The following is a 24,437-nucleotide window of genomic DNA, read 5'->3' as shown; positions in this document are numbered from 1 at the left end:
TCAGGGAGGGTTGCGAGGGCAGGTGTACGCGAGGCCGTGAACCGAGGGGCCTGTAACGTTGACAGTTATACTCTGAAACAAGACATATTCCGGGATCCCGGATAGCAAAATGTGGGCAGCTGGAGAATTATCACGACGATCCTAAGACGAAGGACGAAGAGGAAGGAGAAATGCGCTGTCCGGAAGACATCTGGGCCTTGGTATGCGCCAGTCCGGGGTGCGACGCCATGATGTGCGCGCCCTCCCGGTAATGATGTGCAAACTTGCTTGGATTCGTTGTGACCTTCGGCGACGTAGCATGGAAACCGCTCTTCCCGTCCCGCGGACCCTCAATTGCTGTATATCATTTCTGCAGCGAGACGTACTGCCCAGCACATTAGCATCCTTCGTGGTAGTTCGTGCGAAGAGCTAAGAGCTACGCATTGTGGCGCAGGCGGGAGAGTGTTGACATGAGGGCCTAAGTGGGTCACTTGTCTTCAGCTATACAATACGCCAGAAATTACTGAGCAGATAGATGGGTTTTGCAGACACACGTCGCCCAACCGGCTTCTGGTATCTGCATGTCGCGTTGCGCCCGCGCAGCTTCAACGCTCCGTGAGATGCTGACTGGCTGCATTGCTGCTCGTCTAATCTTGTAGAGTTTTGTGATTAAGCTCAAGACCAGAATAGATCCCTGTACGCCTCGGCAATCTTTGCACTGTCATAGCACCTGGCATCCTTGAGCACCTGGCGACGCCTTTGTATCCACTCGAGCTGAAAGGACATGATTCATCTTCCTCTCTACCATTCACCATGGCTACACTGCTCCCCTACAGCAGCTGCCAGATAACATTAGCGCACCAAAATCAAGCACCATCTGAGAAGGCAAAGCCTAGCCCGCAATCGTGCCAACTGCGCATGTACCCGTCGTTCGCGTTCTATAACCGACATTCAACCGCTCATCACTGGCCCCACCATCGCTTCTAGACGATCGTCTCTCGCGCCGGCCTGCCCGAAACTAATACCTCAGCTTGCTCATGGCCGTAGAGCGCCAGATAGCCACCCTCCCACCCGCACAGCCTACCGCTATCCTTCGTGGCCATGCCGCGCACATTCACAGTACTCTGTTTGTGCGCCAGAATAGCCGTCTGTTGACAGGCGACGCAGATGGCTGGGTCGTCTTTTGGAATGTTCAGACTAAGCGACCACTTGCAGTCTGGCCAGCCCACGATGGCCCCATTTTAGGATTCGCACAATGGGGAGAAGCAAACATCATCACGTGAGTCATGTTACAACACCCCGCAGCTCACCTTAGGACAGTGTTAAATCATTCTCCACTTCCACCAGCTGTTACGCCATTACCTGCTGGGTTATACTGACTCCAGATTGTGTCTAGACATGGCCGAGACAACCGAATAAGGATCTGGCGACTGGAGTCAGATGATGAGGCAGGGAAGCTCTCATCGACACTGCCTGAAGACGGGAACCGACAAGTCACTCCAAAACCATGGCTTCTCCATTCACTTCCCGTAAACACTCTGAACTTTTGTTCCTTCTCAATGTGTTATCAGTATCCAACGTCGATCGCGGAAGACGATTCCATCTTTGTAGCACTCCCATCGACGGATGACAAAGTGATCGACGTGTACAGCTTCCCTAGTGAGCTACTCAAAGTCAGGGTCCCACGTATACAGACAGTTGAGACCGGAATGGTCATGGCTGTGAAGCTTGTTCGTAGCCAAGCCACGCAGAGAATTCTACTTCTTGCAGGATATGAAGGCGGTGTTACGGCAGCTTTCATGCTGGCAGAAGAACATTCCAATACAGGCATAGAAACTGCGCAGCTCGTATACCTTAGCCAGCCCCATTCCCAGCCCATTTTGTCATTGGACGCTTCACCAGACGGCGACCTTTACTACACATCCTCAGCAGATGCTGTAATAGCCAAGCATCGCATACCAGAGTTGCCACACAATCCTGCTGGTGTAGACAACAGCTCGGATGTGTCCACTTCCAAATCTACACCAAGTTTGTTCGCGAAGAAAAACATGAATCAGGACAAGCCTGGAACCTCGGCACCCAGTGGTCTATCTTCACTGCTTGCGTCCTCAGCACCACTACCGAAGTTTAGACCAGCTCCGCCAGTTCAACCACTGGTCACTCCACAACCGCCGTGCAGAACAGTGGACACCAAACATGCAGGTCAGCAATCTCTTCGTATCCGCTCTGACGGCAGGCTCTTCGTGACTGGCGGCTGGGACTCCCGGATTCGTATATATAGCACCAAAACACTCAAGGAAGTGGCAGTGCTCAAGTGGCACAAGGAAGGAGTCTACTCAACTGCTTTCGCAGAGATTCTTACACCAGAAGAAGCAGGCCATAGCAGCAAGGCTGTCAACAAGCGGCAGATGGAGCGCGACGAGCAGACGAGGCTCAAACACTGGGTTGCGGCTGGAGCCAAAGACGGGAAAGTCAGTTTGTGGGAAATATTCTGATATGGTATTTTTCTGGTATGCGGCAACTCGACGAAGATGAATGTATATATACAAGACGTACCATAGCATAAAGCTATACATTAGTCTACCATACAATGGCTGAAGTTAGTGGTCCTGATGGAGAGCGAATCAGAGGTGATGGACGCCGGCGTGGCATCCTGTGGGGAAGCCGAGGCATAGCGACCGGGGAAGTGGGTCTCACCTCAAGCTTGACGTTTCGCGCCGTCCATGGTCGCATCTCCTAATGGCTTCCCTCGCGATGTCATAGCATCAACTCTTGTAAAAGTTACCAGCAACAACGAAGAACAAACACCGGACGCGCCCTGCACCGCCCCATTATCCCGTGAGCGCGTCCCACTCATGCCACCCGCGCTCTTCGCCGCATACCTTCCCTAAGGAGACGCTCCTTGCTGTCGGCTGAATATTATCCCATTCCAGGCACCATGGCGTCTTCCGATGAAGATGACAAACCCTCCACCGCCCGTTCCTCTAGTCCCGAACAAGCTCCCGATCTCAGCATAACCGCTGACGACAATGTCTACCTGCACGCAGCCGGCTACAACGAGTCGCCCGACCGGGGCCTTATACACAGCTTCGCGCGCTTCCGCTCCTCGCCGCTCGACTTCATCCGTGAGGTATCGCTGCACTTTTCAGGCACAGGATGGCGGTCCTTCGACGATCACATTGGGCAGCCAGAGTTCTACTCGGGCTTCAGCGAGGACATGAAGGCGAGGGTGTTGAGCAACCCGATGCTTGTAGCCAAGGTTCGCGAACTGGCAGACAAGCGCGTTGACGTGGAAGCGAAAGAAGGATTGCTGGGTGAACAGGCGCAAAACGGGGGTAGCGTCGGCGAGAAGGATACAAAGGCCAAGATGAGGATGCAGATTGAGGAATCGCTTATGCAGGTCAGCGAGGGCTGGACGGATTCCATGATCTGCAAGATGGAAAGCAAGGGCTTTATAAGAGGCGCATATTATTTTGCGACACAACTCCTGACAAGAGCATACCACCAGGGCGTGCACGTCTCGAGCGAGGAAGTGCTACGCTTACGTGCGGTTGCAGAAAAGGCTGCAAAAGATAAACACTCCATCATCTTCCTCCCTTGCCACCGCTCTCACGTCGACTACGTCTCCTTGCAGATCATCTGCTATCGGCTTGGGCTTGCTTTGCCAACTGTAGTTGCTGGAGATAACCTGAACATCCCCGTCCTCGGGTCCTTCCTACAACATGCGGGCGCAATGTGGATACGAAGAAGCTTCGGAGACGATCAGCTGTATATCACGTTGGTCCAATCGTACATTGATACCCTGCTGCAATGCGGATACAACTTGGAGTGTTTCGTCGAAGGTGGGAGGAGTCGTACAGGCAAGCTTTTGCCGCCCAAGTTTGGCATACTCAGCTACATGCTAGATAGTGTCGCGAGTGGCAGGGTAGAAGATGCCATCATCTGTCCGGTTTCGACCCAGTACGACAAGGTCATCGAGGTCGAGTAAGTTCTCTAGGTAACCTTTACGTTACCTCGAATACTGACATGCCACAGCTCATATATCAGCGAACTTCTCGGTCAACCCAAGCCCAAAGAAAATCTAATGGACTTTCTCTCCGCTTCCTCCGTCCTCTCACTCAAACTCGGCCGCGTAGACGTTCGCTTCCATGAGCCATGGTCGCTCAAATCCTTCATCAACCAGCAACGCGATCGTTTCTCAAAACTACCCCAACAACTAGATACTAAGGAAGATCGTCTCCGTCTCCTCCGCACACTAGGCTACAAAGTTTTATCGGAGATCAACGACGTCTCAGTTGTGATGCCGACCGCCCTCGTGGGTACTGTGCTACTGACGTTGAGAGGACGTGGCGTAGGAAAATCAGAACTAATACGCCGTGTCGAATGGCTCAGCGACCGGGTTCGCGCTCAAGGTGGTCGTGTAGCACACTTTGGCAATCTCCCCACTAGCGTTGTCGTTGACCGCGCTTTAGAAGTCTTGGGACCTGGCTTGGTTGGCCTTGTCCCTGGCTTACCAGAAGATACATTCTACGCCGTCGATAGGTTCCAACTCTCCTTCTACAGAAACATGACCATCCACCTCTTCATCTTGCAAAGTCTGGTTAGCGCAGCGCTGTACACACACGTCAAGCAGGGTGGCGGTCCGGAGTACCAACGCATGTCCTATGGTGATTTGCGCGCGCAGGTACACTTCCTATCACAACTCTTCCGTGGAGAGTTCATCTTTCCCACCGAAGGTCTGGATATCAACTTGGCGAAAACCCTCGACGGACTGGAGAAGGATGATGTGATTACTATGTCACGGTCGAAAACCGAGCTCGGGGAAGAGACTGTTGATTTTATTGAACTCTCACCAGCCGAACGGACCCAAGGACGCGAAAACTACGACTTTTATTGTTTCCTCATCTGGCCATTTATTGAAGCTGCGTGGCTCGGTGCTATCAGCCTGATGATGTTGGCACCGCCCGTCTCACCCCTTCATACTCCTACACCCAAATCCTCCTGGTTGGACCTCAAGAAAGTCCAAGACCGCGCACAAGTCCTCGGAAAGACTCTTTACCATCAGGGTGACCTCTCCTACTTCGAAGCCGTAAACAAAGAAACGCTCAAGAATGCTTACGCACGATTCCAAGAAGAAGGCATGATTCTTGTTACCAAACCCAAAGGCAAGACTCCAGCTACTATCAAATTGGCGGAGGAGTGGACTCCGCAAAGAGGATCTGATGGCGGTATCATTGCGGACGGTCCGTTGTGGCGCTTTGCTGAGCGGATCAGTGCTTCCAGAAGGGAGGGCAAGAACAGGCGCGATGGAGCGACAGTGCAAACGAGGGTTTTGGCGTTGGCGGATTTGGTCGGCGAGAAACTTTGGGATGAAGCCGTATTTGATGAAGGAGAACTAGATGGTGAGGAGGTAGGGGTTGTAGAAGGAAAGGCGAAGAGCATGCGAAAGAGAGGGAATATGGCGCGACTATAGTCTGCTTGTTGTATGATATACCATCTACATGCTCATGACTACTTGATGAGATTACCTCTTTCGTCGTCGTCATCATCAGTCTCCTCTTCACTGTCTGTTTCGTACTCGCTCTCCTCCTCTGTCTCTTCTTCCTCATCGGTTTCCTCTTCGCTGCCGCTCTCCTCCTCTTCTTCCGCAAGCCAGTCGTCGAGCGTCTTCTCTTTTTGCGGCGCCTTACTCGCCCCGCCAAGACTAGAATCTCCACCCATGCCATTCAGACTTCGCGGACTCAACATGCTGTCAGGTGTCATCCTGCTACTACCACCGGCTGCAGCGTCTAGCCTTTCTGCTGCAGACATGTTCTTCGCAGTCTCATAGGCGGAAACGTATGTTGAAGAAGAGTTTGAGATGGCCTCATCGCGCAGAGCCGGATCTGGTTCGTTCCCCTCTTTGACCCAGCGAGGCAGATCTTCATAGCCTCGCAGACCACCGACGCCGCCTTCGTCGCCTATAACAAGACTGGCACTGCCGAGCACGTAACCTTTCCTTGTTTCACTTGGACTCGGAATGTGTGGTACTGGTTTCGGTGCGAGAAGTAAGAGCGACGCGAGTTGTGTCGATGTTGGTGTCGCCAAAAGCGCCTTGTACACGCGGGCGCGGTCGCGGAGATCGTACGAGGTGTCGTATCTCACGAGTAGGAGTACATAGTTGTATAGTGCCTCGATAATGTGTGGCTTCTCCTCTTGAGGTTCCTCGTTTTGTGGAGCCGACTCAAGATGTTCGTCCCTAAAGCCGCCCTGGTCTTCCTGGAAGTCATCCATCAGCGACGGACTCGGTTTAGGCTCTTCTTCTTTTGGCTCTGGAGGCGGGTTTGCGGCCAAGTGATGTACATAGACCTTTGCTGCCAGTAGCACGATTTGAAGTTTTGCCGGCTCAGCTTCATCCGCAAAGCCTTTGACAAGAATGCGCAAGACGTCTGCCGCGATGTTGTTCTCAGGGTCGATGCCCGCAAACTCTCCAACCAGCCATATGATGCTCGCTCGTGCCTGGGGGCTGGTCGCTGCATCCAAGTGTTTTGCTAACCGGACTACAGTCGTCCGGTGAGCGTTGGGGTCCCGTTGAATCAGATGTCGGATAACCTCCAGTGACTCAGCAACCAGGTGAGTATCAGCGGACCCAATGTGCTTCAACAGCAACTTCAGACATCTTGCCGAGGTCTGTGGGCTTGTCGCGGGGCTTTGTGAACATCGCCCAATTGCACGCACCGACTCCTTGACCAGCGCGGGATCCAGACTGCCAGAATGCGAGAAATGGCTCAGTTCGGCCAGGATTAGACTCTGCAGCCTCAACTGTGCGTGAGGGAATATCAGAGTAAGCAGCTCTAGCTTGAGCTGCCAGATGTGTGGCGCGTCTGTCGATCGCACCAGGAAGTGGGTGTAGTACTTGACGAATGGCTCCGGATGTGTCAGACAGACCTGTACGATGTTGTACAGTGCTATGTGCTGGATGTCACCCGCAGATCTCAAGAGGGATACTAACGGTCCGATGGCCTGCGTCAGGTACTCCGGAGTACCAAGATATAGGTATGTCCTTGCTACCGCTATCACCACAGCCGCATTTCGGGATTGCAGGAGCGATTGGCAGCCCTTCAGTAGCAGTTCAAGGTCCGGATCAAGCACCGCGACCTCTTCCATGTCCTGTTCCTGTTCCTCCTCATCGGACTCGCTTTCTGAGTCGTAGAAGCCTTTTGTCGATTGTTTCGTCTTACTATTCATGCTGGCACTGGCTGCTTTCTTGACTTTTCTCGTCCGGCGCGGAAAGCATCTTCTTGCATATATCATCATGAGTCGCAATGTAGCCAACTGCCCCCACTCGTCCATATCAACTAGCTTTCGTACCAAGGAGCGATAGTGCGGGTGTATGAGGTCCAGACGGTCTGGACACAGTTCCAGGAAAGATGAGACTGCTGCGCCAGTTACGAAGTACTGTTTGTCTCCTAATAATGTCGAGAGGTATTCGAGCAGTTGCGGCTCGGTATTAGGGTCCAATCTGTAGCACTTGGGTATTGCCAGAGCTGCTGCTCTCCTCACGTATGCCGACATGTCGCCAGAACCGCGCTTGATGCCCAGGCTAACAATCTGGCTAATGACAGGCACCCTTATGCTGGACATGACGCGTAAAGCGAGGGCGCGGAGTTGAGGGTTCGTGTCGGTGAGGGATTTCTGTATGGTATTGATGGAGAGGAGCGCGGTATCCGGTTCGTGTTCGGCATGCTGGAGGAGGTAGATGTAGACGAGCTTCTTGACCTGGAGGGACGGTGACGCGACATTCTTGATTACGTGGGAGAAGAAGGGGAGGGTCTGCGAAGGCGGCTGGCGGTAGGACATCTAGATGGGCTGTAGTCAGTTACTAGACGTTCCACAGCGTCCAATGGGCTGATGATGCGGGAGTCTCGAGGCCATGGCGGGGTGTTCCTACAGTGACGACTCTGCGCAGTCCTTCGAGCACATCGCGCTCTGATCTGCTGTCGAGGAGCTTCTTGAGCTGGCCCGAGGGCAGTTCCTTTGTGGGGGCTCGGCGGACATTGCTGGCATCGCGGGCGGCTTCGAGGGTAAGGTCGCGAGCTGCGGAGAGGGACCAGTGAGCGAAGTTCGAGGGATGCATGACAACAACGGCACCGAGCAATTACATGTCCAAAAAGCCCAATGGCGCAGGGGAGAGGAGCACAAAGCAGGCGGCATATCTGTATGAAAATTGTGAAAGGCGCCATACCTGTCTCCAGCAAGCTCGATATGCGACTGATGGACTCCATGACCGCGACTTGCGCGTGGGAGAGCGCTTCGGTCCGCGCTTCGTCTCTGCCCACGAACGGGATGTCGACTATGCAGAGCCAGGCAAGGGAGGAAGCAGGTTCTGGGCCTGGTGGTCGTGATCAAAAGTCCTGGCGTGCATGCACTTGGAGTTCTGATGGATGGACAACGTAAGTAGTGGGGGTGGTCAGGGTGCGGGTACTACTGCTGATTGGCGTCGGGGCTGTCGAGGTTGCGCTCCCCAAGGCCTACCTTCCGCCCCGAATCAGTACACCGATGACAGACGGCACCAGCACACATGACAGCCGAGAAACTTTCCACAAGTAATCCGTCTGTCATGTCGCCAGCACCCACCGTGCTCTACCCGTTGACCCTTCCGGGCCTGCTTCACTACCTTCTCACTACACAGTCCGACACATGTCCAACGCTGCTGATCGTATGCTCGAGCCGAGACGTATTCATCCAGGACCTTGCAAGCTCACTGCAGAATCACGACCGTCATGACACGCATAGTCTAGAGCAGCTGGTCGCGCCCACTCTTCACAACTTACTCACGACACGGCATGTCAAACTCGCCTTCTGCGCGTCTGTGCAAGCCTTGTTAGCCTACTTGACTGCATATGGTCGGTCTGGAACTAATCTCGCCGACGAAGCCGACGAAAGGGAAAGGGTCGTTTTGGTGAATCCACTCGCTCTACATGCGCCCACGTCTTTCTTCTCAGCTCAAGGCCTGTCTAGATGCTTTGCCGCAGCGGCCGAGGTTGCGCTCAAACCCGGTGTAACGCTTCATATTGTCGAGTGTGAGGGAAAGCGCGGGCATCCGGACGAGCACAATGATGAGGACGCAGACATGGAAAATGATCCCCCAGAGCACTCCGCTGAAGCGCAGACCCAGGATCCATGGGAACAGGAAATCTCCATCTTGAATGTGTCAGCCCGCAGATTCGGATCTGGCAGCGGCGAGCGAGCTTGGGTAGGTCGCACTACCAGGGCCAAGTGGGTAGCAGCAAGGTGGTTTCTCTTCCACAGCCTCGAGAATCAACAACCACACGCAGACCAAGGGTGAACAATAACGTGCTCTAGTGATCATGAGTAAAAGGATCCTGCAGTTTTGATTCGCCGTGTATGCGCCATCAAGCCGGACTGATTGAGTCCATCTACATGGCCGTCGCTTCGTTACTTCGTGGGAGCCTAAGCTGCCCTGGATATCCATCGCTTCCAATCGAAAGAAAATGACACCTTCCGCCACATTGCTACATAACTCCCCCTATTAGCCAAGCTTATGCAACCCCGTTTACCAATCCTTCTTGATGTCGAAAGACCAGGTGAACTGCAGATGAGTCTGCTTGTCATCGTCGACGAACTTGGAGACGGCGGTGTAGTGGCCACGGCCGAGCATACCGGAGGGAGCGGTTTCGGGTTCGACTGGGACGCGTGTCAGTAGATTGTGCAAGACGTTGTCGGGCTGTACCTACACTTCTTCTCGTAGTATGGCTTCTCCTCTGTGTTGGGACCGTATGAGCCCTATTACAACTGTTAGCTCGTGTCCCGATGCCCTGGTGTAGTGGGTGTGCCTACCATCATCTCCTGTAGCTTCTCGCTGACACCCATGCGTGAGACCTTTTGGAGGTACTTCAGACCGGACAGAATGTCGTGTTGGACCTTGAACTGTGCCTTCATGCGGAACCGAGCACCCTCCTTGATGGCGAATGGCTTCTCCTTGAGAGCTTCGACAGCGCCAGGTGCGCGCAGGTCGATAACGATATCATCACGGCCTTCGACCTCGAGAGCGAGGGAGAGGATGATACACCGGCGAGGGTCGTTGGGGTCGGAGATGTCCTTGCCTTGTCCAAGACCAAGGGACTTCTTCCACTTCTGGAGAGACTCGTCGTTCTGGTCTGTAGCAGGGCGGGTTAGCTATAGATACAGGCGATTAGCTCCTCGGAGAAACTGTGGAACCTACCCAGCTGCTGGTACTCGTCAATCGTCTTCTTCTCGCCAACCTTGAAGCCCTCGGTCTGCTCGGCGTGTAGGTCGTCTGCGTGGTCGGCCATGGCTGATGTAAGTGGTTTATTGGGAGTGCAAGCTTGGGGAATTGGTGTAAGTCAGCAAAAGAAATGTTGTGGAGAAGTTAAAGGGTCAATGGTAGCAGTGAGGGGCGCGGCCTCGTGTTGAGCCTCGCGGTTAGCGGGGCACATTCACCGCTCCAGCAAGTCGAGCTCCTCATTGGCTACGTTCCTGGTTGCCGCAGTGCTGTGGACCCTTTGATATGCCGCAGGCTGTCCAGACTCCTGCTGCAACACAACTACCTCTACCATGGTCCTGTTCCCAGAGAAAGAAGCGCCCTGAGGTATGAACTGTCTCATGGTCGAGCATAGACCAAACCCCGCTTGTTCTTTTTTTGAATCGGCCAACTACGTCTGCAAGTTCGTGTGGAATGCGACCAAGGATTGGAGCTTCTGCCAGACCGACACGCCTTGTCAGTGAGCTTCGTGACGTGGTTAGCGCTATGCGTGGTAGCGTATGCATCCCGTCTCGGAGATATAAGCTTAAAGTGATAGTGCCAGGTGATGCCCGGGCAAGAGAACAGCTTGGAACAGACGAGCTTCTTTGTGTGTAGCTTCGCAGCGCCGGTTTCGATGATTCCTCAAGGGCGCCTGCGGAATTATACTCCCCGAGGTTTGACCAGACGATCACGGGACCCGGTCTCTATTCTGCGGCAACGAGTGCCCCTTTAACGCCATATCAATTGAGTTTGCGCCGCATGAGTGGGACTGTCTGCTTGCGTTGTTTGAAAGTGAAAGTGTGCTGCTGCTCAGGAGAGACGCGCTGCAAAGTCACGAGAAAGTGCCAAAACGCGTGACTTTTCTACACTTTCCTAATCGAGCGCACGGAAAGACCAGACGACGCTTCATCGGGCCTGCAATGCCATGACAATATGGGCAGAGCCAATCGGCAAGCAACACAAGCATGGCAAATACACTAGAAAGGGTGTCGCGAAACTTTTTGCGTTCGCGCAGACACGTCCGGGGTGGCTGGGCGTCATCTTCCTGGGAGCGCTAGTGCACAGGGATAGCACACCCGTCGCTCCTTCCTGTCCCCGTCGCATCGCAGCATCTTTCATCACGTCGATCGCGCGCTTTCACTCCCTCTCGCCACGTCGCCGTTCCCTCACGAATCGACGCTCAGCTGCTTTCACCCGTCGCGCGACCCGGTCCGCCAGTACATTGCTACTGACGATTGCGCGCGTCATACGTAGTCCAAACCCGCTCCGAAACTTCACGCAACCGCCTTTGCGCTGCGCGCTTCACATATCGCCAAAACGCGTTCTATTTCTACGCGCACATCAGATCAAACTTTGATACATACCCGCAACATCACCACCATGGTTTCCCATCGCAACCTGCCCGAGAGGAAGAATCCTCTCCTCGAGCCCACCGATGCCACGGCCGGTATGTACACGTTGCATCGCGTTATTTCAGCTAGCCATCTAACAGTTGTGCGCAGTCGAGATTCTCATCGAGAGACGTCGACTAGGACAGACAAACCTCGGTGTAAAGCCCGGCGTCAGTGGCCTTACCAATGCGACCAAGCCGGAGAACATGGGCACGTTCGACTACGCGCATTTGAGGGTTCCATTGCCAAAGGACCTGACAGGATCCGGCATTTTTACATTGAACAAGACCTCGGCTTTCCCCGAATCTTACTTCCTGATGGTACGCGATGAAAAGAAGCCATGGCAGCTGGCGCAGACATCCGACTAACGCGACAAACAGCGACGCAGCAGCGACGGCTATATCAGTGCCACAGGCATGTTCAAGGCTGCGTTCCCTTGGGCCTCCCTCGCAGAGGAGGAAATGGAGCGCAAGTACCAAAAGACGTTCCCTTCCGCGGGCGCCGAAGAGGTCGCCGGAAGCGTGTGGATTGCGCCTGAGGAGGGTAAGTGACTTACTTTTACCTTTACCCAGAACCTCGCGCTAACAGAAATGTCATATAGCTCTCGCACTGTCTGACGAATACTCTATGCGTCATTGGATTGAGGCACTTTTGGACCCCGCGCCGATCGAGAAAGGCAACAAGGATAAATCAAACACCCACATTCAGATGCCTCCTAAATTCGACGTCGCGAACGCCACATCTGCGACTCTCCCCGCACCTGGCCTTCGCACAACGCGCGCGCGCTCGGCTCGATCTGTATCACCTAGCAGAGGCGCAGCAACCCCCAGCCGAAAGTTTGCGACCCCACGCAAGTCACGATCCACAAGAAGTGCGATGAAGCCCGAACTCACCAAGGCTGACGAGGTCGTTACTCCATCGAGTGCTCTGCAAACTATCATTGCCAACGGCGCGACACCTTCTGAGTCAGTCGCATCATCTGTCGATGGCGAGGTCAAGGAGAAAGAGGTGGCGATCGAGAAGACAGAGCCAGATGTCAAAGAGGGCACCGTTCACATTGAAGTCGAGCAGACTGTTGAGACTAATGGCGACACCGAAAAGACGAGCACTAATGTCACTGTCGATGTCCCACACAGCCACGCCGCACTTCCTGAGCCGGAAGACCCTACCGCCATGATCGAAGAGGCCAAGCGAATGGTCGCAGAAGCACAAAGGCTAGATGGCGCATCGTCATCGCAGGTCGCCAAGTCGACAAAGCGTGGAATTGAAGATGTCTTGGACGTTGAAGATCTCGCCGAGGAGCGCTTGAGCAAACTTGCAAAGGTTGCATACACAACCGAGCAGAAGATGACCAAGGAGAAGGTTACACGGAGAGCGCTGGTTGGCGTAGGTGTCATGGCAATTATCGGGTAAGTCTTCACTAAACAAACTCCATATTGGGCATACAACTAATGAAATACAGCACCGCCTTCCAATACTTTGTATAAGCCGATCATTATGCTGTGCTATTTCTTTCTTACACCATACGGTCTCGCGCATGTTTTGAGTATTTGGAGGCTCTCCCTCGCGCGATTGAGTTCCATGTGCTTTACTTCACTTCGATTTGTTCGCAGATACCAACACCCAAATTTTTCTGATCTTTTATACAGGCGTCCGGGAGGCTTGTACGCTATTGCATGAAGGACATTGGTGGCTGGCTCCCTTTGGAAGGAAAGGAACTTGTTCTGAGGTGGGAGCGGCAACACTCGTTCTGTGTTCAAATGGAGAAAAGGTTGTCCGGGTGGTCAACAGTAGAGCATTTTAATCTGATATCCCCCAATTCTCATTGTTGTCAATCATACTATCGATCCCGTGATGTCAGAGATCATCTTGCGTGTGCAGTGATGACATTTACAATCCTCTAGCATTAGCCAGTTCTCCAACCTTCCTGACTGCCTCTTCAAAGTCGTCAAATGCATGAATGGGCAGTTTAGCTTCTTCCAGCACCTTTTGTCCTTTCTCTTCATTTGTTCCCCTCAATCTAACGACGACTGGTTTCTCTACTCCAATCTCCTTGAAAGCCATTATGATTCCCTCGGCGATCATGTCGCACAACGTCAGTCCTCCAAAGATGTTTACAAAGACGACGGAAACGCGGGGATCAGATAGGATGAGCTTAAACGAGGTCTTGATAGTGGCGGACGTCGCCTTGCCACCCGTGTCGAGGAAGTTGGCAGCAGAAGTCGAGTAAGGCGGTTGAGAAAGACGCAGAGAAAGCGTATCAACGGTGTTTAACGCGAGTCCAGCACCATTGACCAGAGTACCAATCACATTTCGCGGTCCTTCCTCGGTATTAGAGGACAGTGGCGTTTGAGTCCCTGCCTGAGTAGTGCCAGCAGGAAATTCAGGAGAGCCCAAGGGTATGTAAACAATACCCGCTTCTTCTGCTTCCCGATCTGTAGCTGAGATGGAGGCTTGGTCGCGTAGAGTGTGAAGATCGGCTTGTCGTTTTCCTGACTTGAACGCTGCGTCGTCGAAAAACAGGTATGGTTCGTAAACAAGCATCTCATCGCTCTCTACAGACAGAGCGAGCTTGACATGGGTGTCTATGGCTTCCTTCTCTTTATATAGCTTCCAGAGATTCTTGATCAATTCGACTGTTTGGGCTTTAGCTTTAGGTGGTGCAGCGTCGAGTTGCATGTGTGCGATTGCGGCTTGGATGGTCTCTGAACTGGGGCCTGCACGGTAGTCGAAGGGAAAGCGACGGACGCGTTGGTTGAGTGTGGAACCATTTGCGGTGGGTGATGCGATGATTGAAGGACTGCGGGCTGAGCGATTGGGGGATATTCCTAGGTAATGTGTTGACGGTGAGCCCTCAGGTGGTACAGTTAAGTTGATCTTGTATCCTTTGAGGAGGTTTGTAGATTGGTCTCGGGTGAGATGGAGAGTACGTCTTTGTTGAGGCACGATTGACGGTCTAGCGGAAAAGGCAGGTCTCCGTGTGAAGTTTGAAGTATGATATGAGCGGCGTTGTTGAGCGGCGGATTGTTCCTGGTCGCGGTCAGTGTCTTCATACTCGGTCTCTCTCAACTTCGAACATACAGTTTTCTTCACATTGCCACCGGCCTTTGCAAGAATATCCTTCATCACACCGCCAAATTTTGCAGGATGATCCACCATAGTCACACCGGCGTTTTCAAGAGCCTTGTACTTTGAAGCTGCAGTGCCTTCTCCCAGACCAACCCACGCGCCTGCATGACCCATTACCTTTCCGTGCGGCGCTTCGAATCCCCCAATTACAGCGGCAATAGGTTTCGGATTCTTGACACGCCTCTTGTAGTCATTGATCCAGTCCGCCGCCTCCTCTTCTGTTGTACCGCCTAGTTCGCCGACGATGATGATAGCTTTGGTACCTTCGTCATGCTCAAAAACTTTCAAGGCATCGACAAAGTTGGTCCCAGCGATCACGTCACCTCCTACTGCGATGCATAGACTCTGACCAACACCAGCTCGCGTTAGAGATCCTACGGTCTCGTATGAGAGCGTGCCAGATTTTGCTACAATGCCGATGTGCCCAGGAGAGAATGTTGGGAGTGGTTGGAACCCGATCCTGCATTTCCCAATAGCAGAGATGATACCAGGGGCATTGGCGCCCACGAGCCGCGACTTGGACTGCGACTGCAGCATCGAATGTATCCTCATCATATCATGCAATGGAATATGTTCCGCAACTGCAACGATGAGTGGCACCTCGGCTTCAATAGCCTCTTCAATTGCAGCTGTCGCCTGATGAGCTGCCACGTAGATTCCCGTGGCATCTGGCTTCAATTGTTCCATCGCGGCCCTCACAGACGGCAATACAGGCAGCCCAAGATGCTCTCCTGAGCCGTTGGGTTTCACACCACCAACCACATTGGTCCCCCATTCTATCGACTCTCTTGCATTCGCAGTGGCTTGTTTTCCGGTAAATCCCTGGAATATCACACGTGTGTGCGAACCGATTTTGAGATTTTGAATGGTGTCATCGTAGTTGTTGCGTCGAGAGGAGATTGAGAAGGTGGCACAAGGTGTCCGTCGGCCAGGCTTTTGCGCCGTGCGGATATTATTGCGCAAGACACGCACTTGCTGTGAAAGCATATCGGATAGAACGAGCTTTTAGATCAACGTCATAGACTGTTTCAGTACTTGGAACGAACCGTCAAAACCACCACAACCAGGTCTCAATCGTAGAAAAGAAAGACAACAACGAAGCACGCTCTTGCTTTGTCCGCTCAAGTTGAGTCCTGTATCTAGACATCTGGTACCTCAGATGAGCTCAGAGGTAACTAACCGACGTGCATTGCGGCTACATGCGAGTAGCCGAATGGACCCCTCATACATCCGAACCTCGGGCGACATCGGAATTCTTAAACAACTGTCTGCGCGCCCTGCAGACTGCGGGTTCATGGTGCTTTTCTGCGATTCACGACCGATGGTCGGCAGGCATCTACCGAAGCTGACAAGCTCAGTTGGTTTGGAAGGGCAGTTTCTGGTGTAGCCTAGACACAGCAGAGGAGCAACATGCCACAGGCTAATCATAGTATAGCCGACACTCAAGTTCTCACCAGACGTTGATGTGATTTCCTCTTCGCATTCAAAGTCGAAATTTCATGTGCAACTATACGCAGACCTCGGCCATTTTCATGTGTTGCATGCCCAGCGGAAAAGTGCCTTGCATGCTTACCCCAGATCCCCCGGGGCCGCGGAAGTGGGTCGCGTGACGTTGTTGGCGTCGGCTCGCGTGGCTTTTTACACATCACCCGCCAGGTCAAACAAGACAATTGACCGCCCGCGCGACCACGTCCACCGCCTCCTACTCGTCCACGCGCTCCGCTAACGTTGGCACGCGACTCATCGTCATCATCGTGATCGAGAACCATGGCCGATGAGAAGGATGACCGCGGAAGTTGAAAGCATGGATACCTGAAAGTCCGGGGGGCCATGGGTGGCTCTTGAGCCTCTTTGATCCACTACTAACCCCTAGGCTTCACGAGGTCTTTTGCTTTGCTTCTTCCTCTGCTTTCTGCTTCATCCTGCGCTAGTTATGAGCTGCTAATTATACTACACTACACTTCTTTCAGTGTCCTAGTCCATCGGCCCTATTCAGTCATGCTACCTCACGTACTTCTCCTCGCAGGCTTCCTCCACCGTAGCCATGCCTTCTCGATACCACACGTTCCTCGCCTCGGCGATTTTGTTGGCGCCAGTCACACCCAGGCACTGCAGCAGCCGTTACAAGATTCACTCGATGCGTGGATCGAGAAGGAAGGACGTATAGCACTAGACAAACTCCTGGCAAACATCGCACCTGGCGGTAGTAATGTCCAAGGGAAGGGTGTAGCGGATGGCACGGTCATTGCGAGTCCGAGTCAAGAGAGTCCAGATTACTGGTTCCAATGTGAGTTTCGCAAACCTGTGCTTGCTATCAATCAATCACCAACGTGCATCTAACAGGGGTTCGCGATGCTGCCATAACTATGAACACCCTCGTAGACGTTTATGCAGACGGCCCATCCTCTTCTCGCGGTTCCGCGTTGTCTTCTATCCTCGGCGCATATACTTCTCTCTCGAGCGACATTCAGCACACCTCGAACCCTTCAGGCACATTTGACGATCTCTCTGGATTGGGTGAACCTAAGTTCCACGTCGATGGCACACCATTTACTGGCTCCTGGGGACGGCCTCAGCGTGACGGCCCAGCGCTACGGGCCTTGACGCTTATGCACTATCTGCGTGAATACAATGCCTCACACCCCTCACTCTGGAGTTCAGAGTCATCTGAGGATTTCTTCGGACCATACTACACTGCAGAGATGCCGCCGCGTAGCGTCATCAAAGCCGACTTGGAATACGTCAGTCACTTCTGGAACCAGTCAAGTTTCGATCTTTGGGAGGAAGTCGAGGGCCTGCACTTCTTTAACCTAATGGTCAGCGCAAGAAGTTTGAAGGAAGGTAGCGATCTTGCAAGAACATTTGGAGATATGGGTGCAGCGCAATGGTACAAAGAGCAGGCTGATCACATCGAGAGTTTCCTCGGCAAGTTCTGGGATGCTCAGAAAAATCACCTTGTGGAGACGTTGTCGAGCAAAAGGAGTGGACTGGATTGCGCATTGCTCCTTGGCTCTCTTCATGCTCTGCCTGCAGACGATTTCGAAGGCGACTCTGCATACCCACCTTGGTCTGACGAGATTCTCGTTTCGCTTCTTGCCCTTGCCCGTGACCAACGCGATCGGTTCCCCATCAACAGCAATCCATCGGACGAGGACCAGGATGACGTGGAAGAAAACTCATTCGAAGGAACCGGTATTGGGCGTTATCCGGAAGATGTATATGACGGATATGGCACCTCTAACCGCGGTGGTAACCCTTGGTTTCTGTGCACATCGTCGGCTGCCGAGGTTCTTTACCGTACCGCATCACACCTCTCAGTTGCTGGCAATTTGACCATCTCTGGCACCGGTCTGCCTTTCTTCGAGGCCCTCCTTGCAACATCATCTCTTGACGTTGATGTTGGCACATTCGGCCCGTCTGATGCACTCTTTCATTCCGTTATTGAGCGATTGCACACCACGGGCGATCAGTTTCTCGAGGTCATCAAGACGCACGTTGATGCTGAGGGTAGCATGAGTGAGCAGTTCGATCGTGTGACAGGTTATATGAGGGGCGCTGAGGACCTGACATGGAGCTACGGAGCATTCCTGCAGGCCGCCAGAGCGAGGAAAGTATTCATGGGCCTTTGAAAGATGCTGCAGTCAAGACGACGCAACCATGAAGCGAGAGATGAGTTATGAATTATGACTGATATACGACCTTTGAACAGCGTGGAGTTTTTCCGGTCCGACCATGAACATGAAGATTAGATACCCTCGTTATACTACAATGACATTCTTCCTACTAAATATTCATGTATGTTGCAATATAGACGTGTGCAGACGGACAAGCACTTCAGCCAGCAAAGTAAAGATAACTCAAGGATCAGTATTAATATTTTATTCTCTAACCAGAAAGCTGCAAGGACACATCCTATGTACTAGGGAGGCGTATCCGGTTTAGTCCAGAGGCCAGTACTCATGGATGTTATGCTGTGTCTTCCATCCTGCTTAACATTAGTATATAAAAGCAACTTCATATGCCACAAGAACTTACTCATGAACCAACAACAGAGCGGGAAGAACAGCGTATTTACAGCACCCCAGGCGATTAGAATACCAAAGTCCAGACCTATTCTTGAGTGTAAATCGAACAATATCGACCGACTCCCTTCGACAACTACAATGAAATGTTAGCAGCTGACATCGCTGGCATGTCGTGAGTGGTATTGCTTACTCGAATGTAGAGGCCAAGCATATCCCCATCGGTAAAATCCAGGCGCAATCTCAATGTCGTAGAAAGAAGTGGACACGTTGGTGATGACCCAGAAGATCAAGAACAGACCCATCCACGGCATACCCACTACCATTGCCACATTCTCACACGCCAATCCCAGCGCAATCATGCCAAAGAAGTTGAGCATCCAGTATACCACAAAGGTTCCACTTCCATAAGCGACTGGGTTACCCTCCATCATGTTTGTGACTTGTGTTTCGCTGGTGATGGAGTTTGTGTGCCAGAAGTTGATCTGGAAAGCCATCGAGACAAATGAGTAGGCAAGGGAGAGCATAAAGTAGGCGGATATCGTAGCGCACCAGCGCCAGATGATGAGCTGGGGAAACTTGAGCGGTGGGTGGTTTTCGGGCTTGAGGTATTGCATGTGAATGGGCATATAGAAGGAGAAGCTAAAGAACGATATAATGATAAGATCTATAATCGGGATTAGCCAATTTATGGGTGGAGAGTACGGGCAAACTTACAAATGAGTCCGATGGATACGGCAGGGATACCAGTGTACGGATAGAAAGGCCGCAGGTTGAACTCGGAGAAGCCAATCGCTGGGTTGATGGCTTGGGGCGCGTTTTGGATATTTGAAAGCACTGCTGGATCGCTCGCACGCTGCATCGCCATCTGTGCCCATTGCTGTCCGACCATACTTTGTGCCTGGGTCATGAACTGACTGATGATGGGAAACATGAAATCAAACCAGTTGGTATCATCTCTCGCATCTTGGTAGATCAACTGACACGCTCCCAGAGGATCGTAACTTGCGTTGCCGTTGGCGATAGCGGAGTACAATAGCGCGCTCGCGTTAGGGTTGATGATAATAGCAGCCCAGGCATCCCAATTGTAGACTGCCTGTCGGACTTGTATCGGGTCGTTGTTGAAGTCTGAACCAGGCCGGACGCCCCATCCCAGCGTCGGCTGGCCGCTGCTCAACTGCTGTTGTACAAGTTGCGTGATAGTCGGTCCAACGAAGGGCGCGTTCCCGGTGTTGTCATAAGGCGCCGCTCCATCCATATCCACAACGTAAACCAGCAAATGGCTTAACCTATTCTCGACCTTGAAGAACACAGCCCAGTACAGCGATAGCACAGCCAAAATGAATGCCATCAAGAAGGCCGTCGTGATGATCCACTTTACGACAGCGCGATTTCGAACTTGTCGAAGATCGGGATGCCAGAACCCCACGGGTTGCATGTCAGACTGTTGCGATTTCTCTTTGCCATCCTCAGCTTCCTTGGGCGCCGTTTTCCCACGATTCGTTTCTGGATGTCCATTTGTGCCTTCTTCTGCGTTGATCTGGGCCGGAGGGCGAAATGCGCGTGGTAGGCGAATGCGATTAATTAGTTGCGACATGGTATATCGAAGTAAAAGGATGAGGTGCAAGTATCCCAGGGGAGATGGACCACAATTCGTCGCTTAAAAAGCTTGCTGCACCTGGAGAATGCATGGCGGCCATTTGGTTTTATTTGTTGTTACGGTTATTTCCTCTAAGGGCTGTTTGCTCGATGGTACGGATATCTATGACGTGTTAGCGAGTTTTAGATCGGAGCGTTATGGTGACGTTTGCAGCCGCGAGATCCTAGCTCCAACACTTAGCTCCGCGGCAACGAGAAGAGTGTCTAGATTTGATATTAGTTTTGTATTGATCGTCCGGGAATATCGTTAATTAATGAATTCCATGCCCGTGCATAGCTATCATGTTGGGAATTGATTTCATCGCATCAGCATCGCTCAAATACTCGGTATAGACCTTTTAGGTTTGCGACCTCCATCACACCCCCATTGAGTAGCCCTTTCGTGCCCACTAGTCTAGCCTTACACGCCGGAAATATGGTGTATTCGATTGCCCGCAGTAGCTTCTTCCGCCTTATAGCAATCTCGATGTCTTCATCAGCAACTGTGCCCTTGTCTTTGCTGTCATCGCTCTTCTGTGCGGATGGCGGCAGAGGCAGACTTTCAGGTACGTAGAAGGACGCAATCTCTCGCAGCAATGTTTGGAAGCATCCCTTCTCCTCATTCCAGTTAACATGTGGTCCGAGACGTAGCAGGAATTGAGGAAGTTTGGCTATAGAAGGAGTGTAGTCCTTCATCAGCAACGGAATAGAGCAAAGGTCGCCTTCTGGGGTGATCTCCATAGAGAAGTATTCGCCTAGCAGCGCTGCCTTACTGATCAACTGCTCCTTGACAACCTCGACAACCTCATCCCAGTCTACCTCGTCCGCCGCGTCGCCTGCATTGGTCTTCTCTTGTTCTGCGGCAACCTTGAGCAGGTCATGTAGTGATAAAGGCGGATTGAAGCGGATTGATCCGTAATTGGCAAAATCTGTGAGACCAACTTGGTAGAAATACTCGTTGCAGAGCATGCCATAGTCGACGAGAAATAGCTTGACGCCGCCTTGTATGGCTGCTATACGCTTCTGCTCGTCAACAATACCAACAAATGTATGCGTCGAGATAATATCCGTAAGCTCGTTGTGCATGGCATCTCGAACCTCTGCGCGAAGGTCTTTGACGGACGTGAGACGACAAGCTATTGGTTCCTTTTCTGCGAGCTCGTATTCCATTTCTTCTTCATCCATTGCAATCTCTTCGACTGATTTCTGCGGCTGCAACATCGACGTAATCTTGCGTGCTGAGGCATCTGTGCGGACAAGGTGATTATCATTTCGTTTCTTGGTCGCTGTTTGCGGCGCCTTTGAGCCGCTGCGATCAGATGCATCAGCTGTCGCAGGAACCGAAGGTATAATCTGTTTCATGGGCGTTGCGAAGGGGACTTTGGGATTTGAAAGCAACGACTGAGTCATGAACGATCGGCTTGTGTCCACCTTGCTCAAGCTTTCGCGGATTGAGTCGCATATGACAGCTATGATTTCGTCTTCATTCAGAAAATGAACCTCGCGCTTGGTAGGATGCACATTCACATCGACTCGTTGAGGCTCGATTTCGAGACTCAGATAGAAGAATGCATGTGCTCCTTTTGGTAGGAAAGTGGCATAAGTCTGCTCGACACTCTTTTTGATCACCGATGACTCTACCGATCGGTGGTTGATGAAGAGTAGCATCTGCGTCCGTTTGATCGTGTGGTTTGCGTTACTGACCCAACCGTTACACTTGAAGCCCCAGCGGTCGTCTTCGACGTTTAGGGATAGCAATTCGTTCGCAACAGCGCTGCCATGGATCTGCCGGATTCGATCTTTAACAGTAGCAGAAGCAGGTACTGTTACACCTGCGCTGTTTTCGCCCGCCTTCCTACAGGAGAAACCAACACCTGCGCAGTGAACAGCATACTTTCCGACAAGCTCGAGAATCTTTGCATACTCTTCGCTGGCGGAGCGGAAAGCTCGGCGCCGTGAGGGAACATTGTAGAACATGTCTTCCACCTACACTTCATGAGCTACAACCACAATTGGCACAAATTGAGAAGAGCATACCGTGATGATTGTGCCCTGTCGGCCGGCCTTGGGCTTGGGCTCTGCGCTCTGGCCAGGCTTCGCGCTTGAAAGCTTGCCATCGGCAAAGTGAGCTTCCCACGCACAACTTGACTCTTTCGTCCTCGTAGTGACTTTGAGATGAGCAATGTGGCTAATGCTCGCCAGCGCCTCGCCACGAAAGCCATACGTGCCAATGGAGGTCAGATCTTCGAAGGCTTTGAGTTTGGAAGTCGTGAAGCGTTCGCACAATATTGGCAAGTCCTCTTTCTAGGAGATATCAGTATATGATGATGCTGAGAGGGATTACACATACATCGATGCCGTGTCCATTGTCAGTAATCTGTAGCAACTTGAGACCGCCATCTTTGACCAGAACTTCCAATGCTGTTGATCCTGCGTCCACAGCATTCTCAATCAACTCTTTCAACGCGTTCACCGGCGCGACAATGATCTCTCCGGCTGCGATTTTGTTAACGACGTCTTGCGAAAGCGCCTTGATCCTGCGTGGAGCAGGAAGTGGAAGACTATCATCGCCTTTCCTCTTTGTTCCACGTGGCGACTGCGGCGTAAGCTCCATTTCATCCGTCATTTTTGCAAACCGAACTGCGCATTCGGAATAATAGTTTAGGGTGACGCTGGTGAGTGATGCATGACGGAGGTGTGGGCAGACGGGAAGCGCGATGGATGAAATGCCCCACTTTCGCGCTCTCACGTGGCCAGGCACCTCTCCCAACGTCACATCTTCAGCCTCATCACGCGTCATCATTCATCAAAATCCAAAGCTTTGAGGAGATGAAGGAGTACGCCCGAGATAACACTTCTAGCAACAATCAGCTCGATGCAATTTAAGGCAAAATAGCGTAGAGAAAAGAGTTGGATGCAGCAGGGCGTGTAAGCGGCACATCCAGGTGGCAACTGCTTCTACGTGATATCTCAGGATCCGACTACTGCTTCGTCTCTTTTCAAGGTTACACGGAAAAACATTGCAGTGATGTCGACCCCATCATACGCTCGCGCCACAACCTCGTCTGCCTCTAGAGCCAGCCCGAGATCATCGAGCACTATCCATACCACAGCAGAACCGACGAAATCTTCGCCATACAGTGCAAAGATCTCCACCACACCTGAAAAGCGCGCTCAAACCCCTCTGACTCCGAAGAAAACCCTCAAACGACCATCTCTTCTTACACCTCGGGCAAGAGACCAGCTCATCTACAATCGCGATCTCTACCCTATCAAACCCAAAGATGTCTCCAAGCCATGCCTCTTAGCAGATCTTCCATCCGAACTACGCAGCCTAGTATACACGTTTGTCTTACCAACGACACATCACATCTCTGATTCCTGGCCCGCAATCCTCAAACACGGACAACAACGGCCACCTCCCCTACTCCACATCTGCCGTGCGATCAGGATAGAGGCGGCATACGACTACTACACCAGCACAGCCTTCAAGTTTACAGTCCGGAACCTCAACTTCTATCCTGTTATGAAATGGCTGGATGAACTACCAAAACAGCATCGCGCTCTGCTGTTATCCCGGAACCGACATTTAGAAATTAACGTCTTACCGAGCGTAAAGAATACCTTCACATATCCACCCAAAGGCTGGTTGATTGATGGATACATGCAAGATCACTGGAAAGCATGCCAGCCCTTTGGAAATATTTACACAGTACCCTCTGACCTACATAAATCCCATTTTCTTGTGTTCTGCCGGCTAGCTTCGTGGTTCCTTTGGTGTTCGAGATCGCCACAAAAAGATATCAGGTGGGCTTACACATTTGAGCAGTCGCCATTCCATAATCCTTTTGGGTTGCCGGGTCTACAAGAGCAGGCGGTGTTAAAATGGTTTCTCAACCATCATGCTATGGTGCTAACGATGGGATGTGTGGAAAAGGCATGGAAGAGAAATAAATGCGGGGCGGCGATGATGCGAGGGGATGTCATGAAGTGGTTGGAGGCGTTGGACCG

At 52.2% G+C, this 24,437-nt stretch overlaps 8 protein-coding genes across 8 annotated transcripts; 4 read left to right on the top strand and 4 right to left on the bottom strand.

The window, feature by feature from the left end:
• Positions 1–1,016: 1,016 nt before the first annotated feature.
• Positions 1,017–2,474, top strand: J4E82_002345 (uncharacterized protein; the record flags this gene model as incomplete). The annotated part of the gene is made up of 2 exons (XM_051728646.1): positions 1,017–1,258; positions 1,376–2,474. The coding sequence occupies 2 exons, from the start codon at positions 1,017–1,019 to the stop codon at positions 2,472–2,474; spliced, it is 1,341 nt and encodes a 446-aa protein (XP_051591597.1).
• A 443-nt stretch (positions 2,475–2,917) lies between these two features.
• J4E82_002344 (uncharacterized protein) lies at positions 2,918–5,452 on the top strand (the record flags this gene model as incomplete). Its single annotated transcript, XM_051728645.1, has 2 exons — positions 2,918–3,963; positions 4,015–5,452. 2 exons carry the CDS (start codon positions 2,918–2,920, stop codon positions 5,450–5,452), a joined length of 2,484 nt encoding a protein of 827 aa, XP_051591596.1.
• Positions 5,453–5,490: 38 nt separating this feature from the next.
• On the bottom strand, positions 5,491–8,243 carry J4E82_002343 (uncharacterized protein; the record flags this gene model as incomplete). The annotated part of the gene is made up of 3 exons (XM_051728644.1): positions 5,491–7,818; positions 7,910–8,055; positions 8,204–8,243. 3 exons carry the CDS (start codon positions 8,241–8,243, stop codon positions 5,491–5,493), a joined length of 2,514 nt encoding a protein of 837 aa, XP_051591595.1.
• A 1,292-nt stretch (positions 8,244–9,535) lies between these two features.
• Positions 9,536–10,295, bottom strand: J4E82_002342 (uncharacterized protein; the record flags this gene model as incomplete). Its single annotated transcript, XM_051728643.1, has 4 exons — positions 9,536–9,666; positions 9,717–9,765; positions 9,820–10,139; positions 10,205–10,295. 4 exons carry the CDS (start codon positions 10,293–10,295, stop codon positions 9,536–9,538), a joined length of 591 nt encoding a protein of 196 aa, XP_051591594.1.
• A 1,331-nt stretch (positions 10,296–11,626) lies between these two features.
• Positions 11,627–13,124, top strand: J4E82_002341 (uncharacterized protein; the record flags this gene model as incomplete). The annotated part of the gene is made up of 5 exons (XM_051728642.1): positions 11,627–11,693; positions 11,749–11,957; positions 12,018–12,180; positions 12,239–13,046; positions 13,100–13,124. The coding sequence occupies 5 exons, from the start codon at positions 11,627–11,629 to the stop codon at positions 13,122–13,124; spliced, it is 1,272 nt and encodes a 423-aa protein (XP_051591593.1).
• A 403-nt stretch (positions 13,125–13,527) lies between these two features.
• J4E82_002340 (uncharacterized protein) lies at positions 13,528–15,753 on the bottom strand (the record flags this gene model as incomplete). Its single annotated transcript, XM_051728641.1, has 2 exons — positions 13,528–14,667; positions 14,719–15,753. The coding sequence occupies 2 exons, from the start codon at positions 15,751–15,753 to the stop codon at positions 13,528–13,530; spliced, it is 2,175 nt and encodes a 724-aa protein (XP_051591592.1).
• A 1,011-nt stretch (positions 15,754–16,764) lies between these two features.
• Positions 16,765–18,395, top strand: J4E82_002339 (uncharacterized protein; the record flags this gene model as incomplete). The annotated part of the gene is made up of 2 exons (XM_051728640.1): positions 16,765–17,053; positions 17,110–18,395. The coding sequence occupies 2 exons, from the start codon at positions 16,765–16,767 to the stop codon at positions 18,393–18,395; spliced, it is 1,575 nt and encodes a 524-aa protein (XP_051591591.1).
• A 309-nt stretch (positions 18,396–18,704) lies between these two features.
• Positions 18,705–23,052, bottom strand: J4E82_002338 (uncharacterized protein; the record flags this gene model as incomplete). Its single annotated transcript, XM_051728639.1, has 7 exons — positions 18,705–18,751; positions 18,802–18,924; positions 18,982–19,455; positions 19,506–20,328; positions 20,772–22,412; positions 22,464–22,730; positions 22,777–23,052. 7 exons carry the CDS (start codon positions 23,050–23,052, stop codon positions 18,705–18,707), a joined length of 3,651 nt encoding a protein of 1,216 aa, XP_051591590.1.
• Positions 23,053–24,437: the final 1,385 nt, after the last annotated feature.

This window comes from Alternaria postmessia (assembly GCF_024291825.1).
Source record: "Alternaria postmessia strain BMP 2775 chromosome Unknown scaffold_9, whole genome shotgun sequence".
NCBI lineage: Eukaryota > Fungi > Ascomycota > Dothideomycetes > Pleosporales > Pleosporaceae > Alternaria > Alternaria postmessia.
Note: the sequence above shows the minus strand (reverse complement) of the source record. Positions and strands in the feature narration are given on the sequence as shown.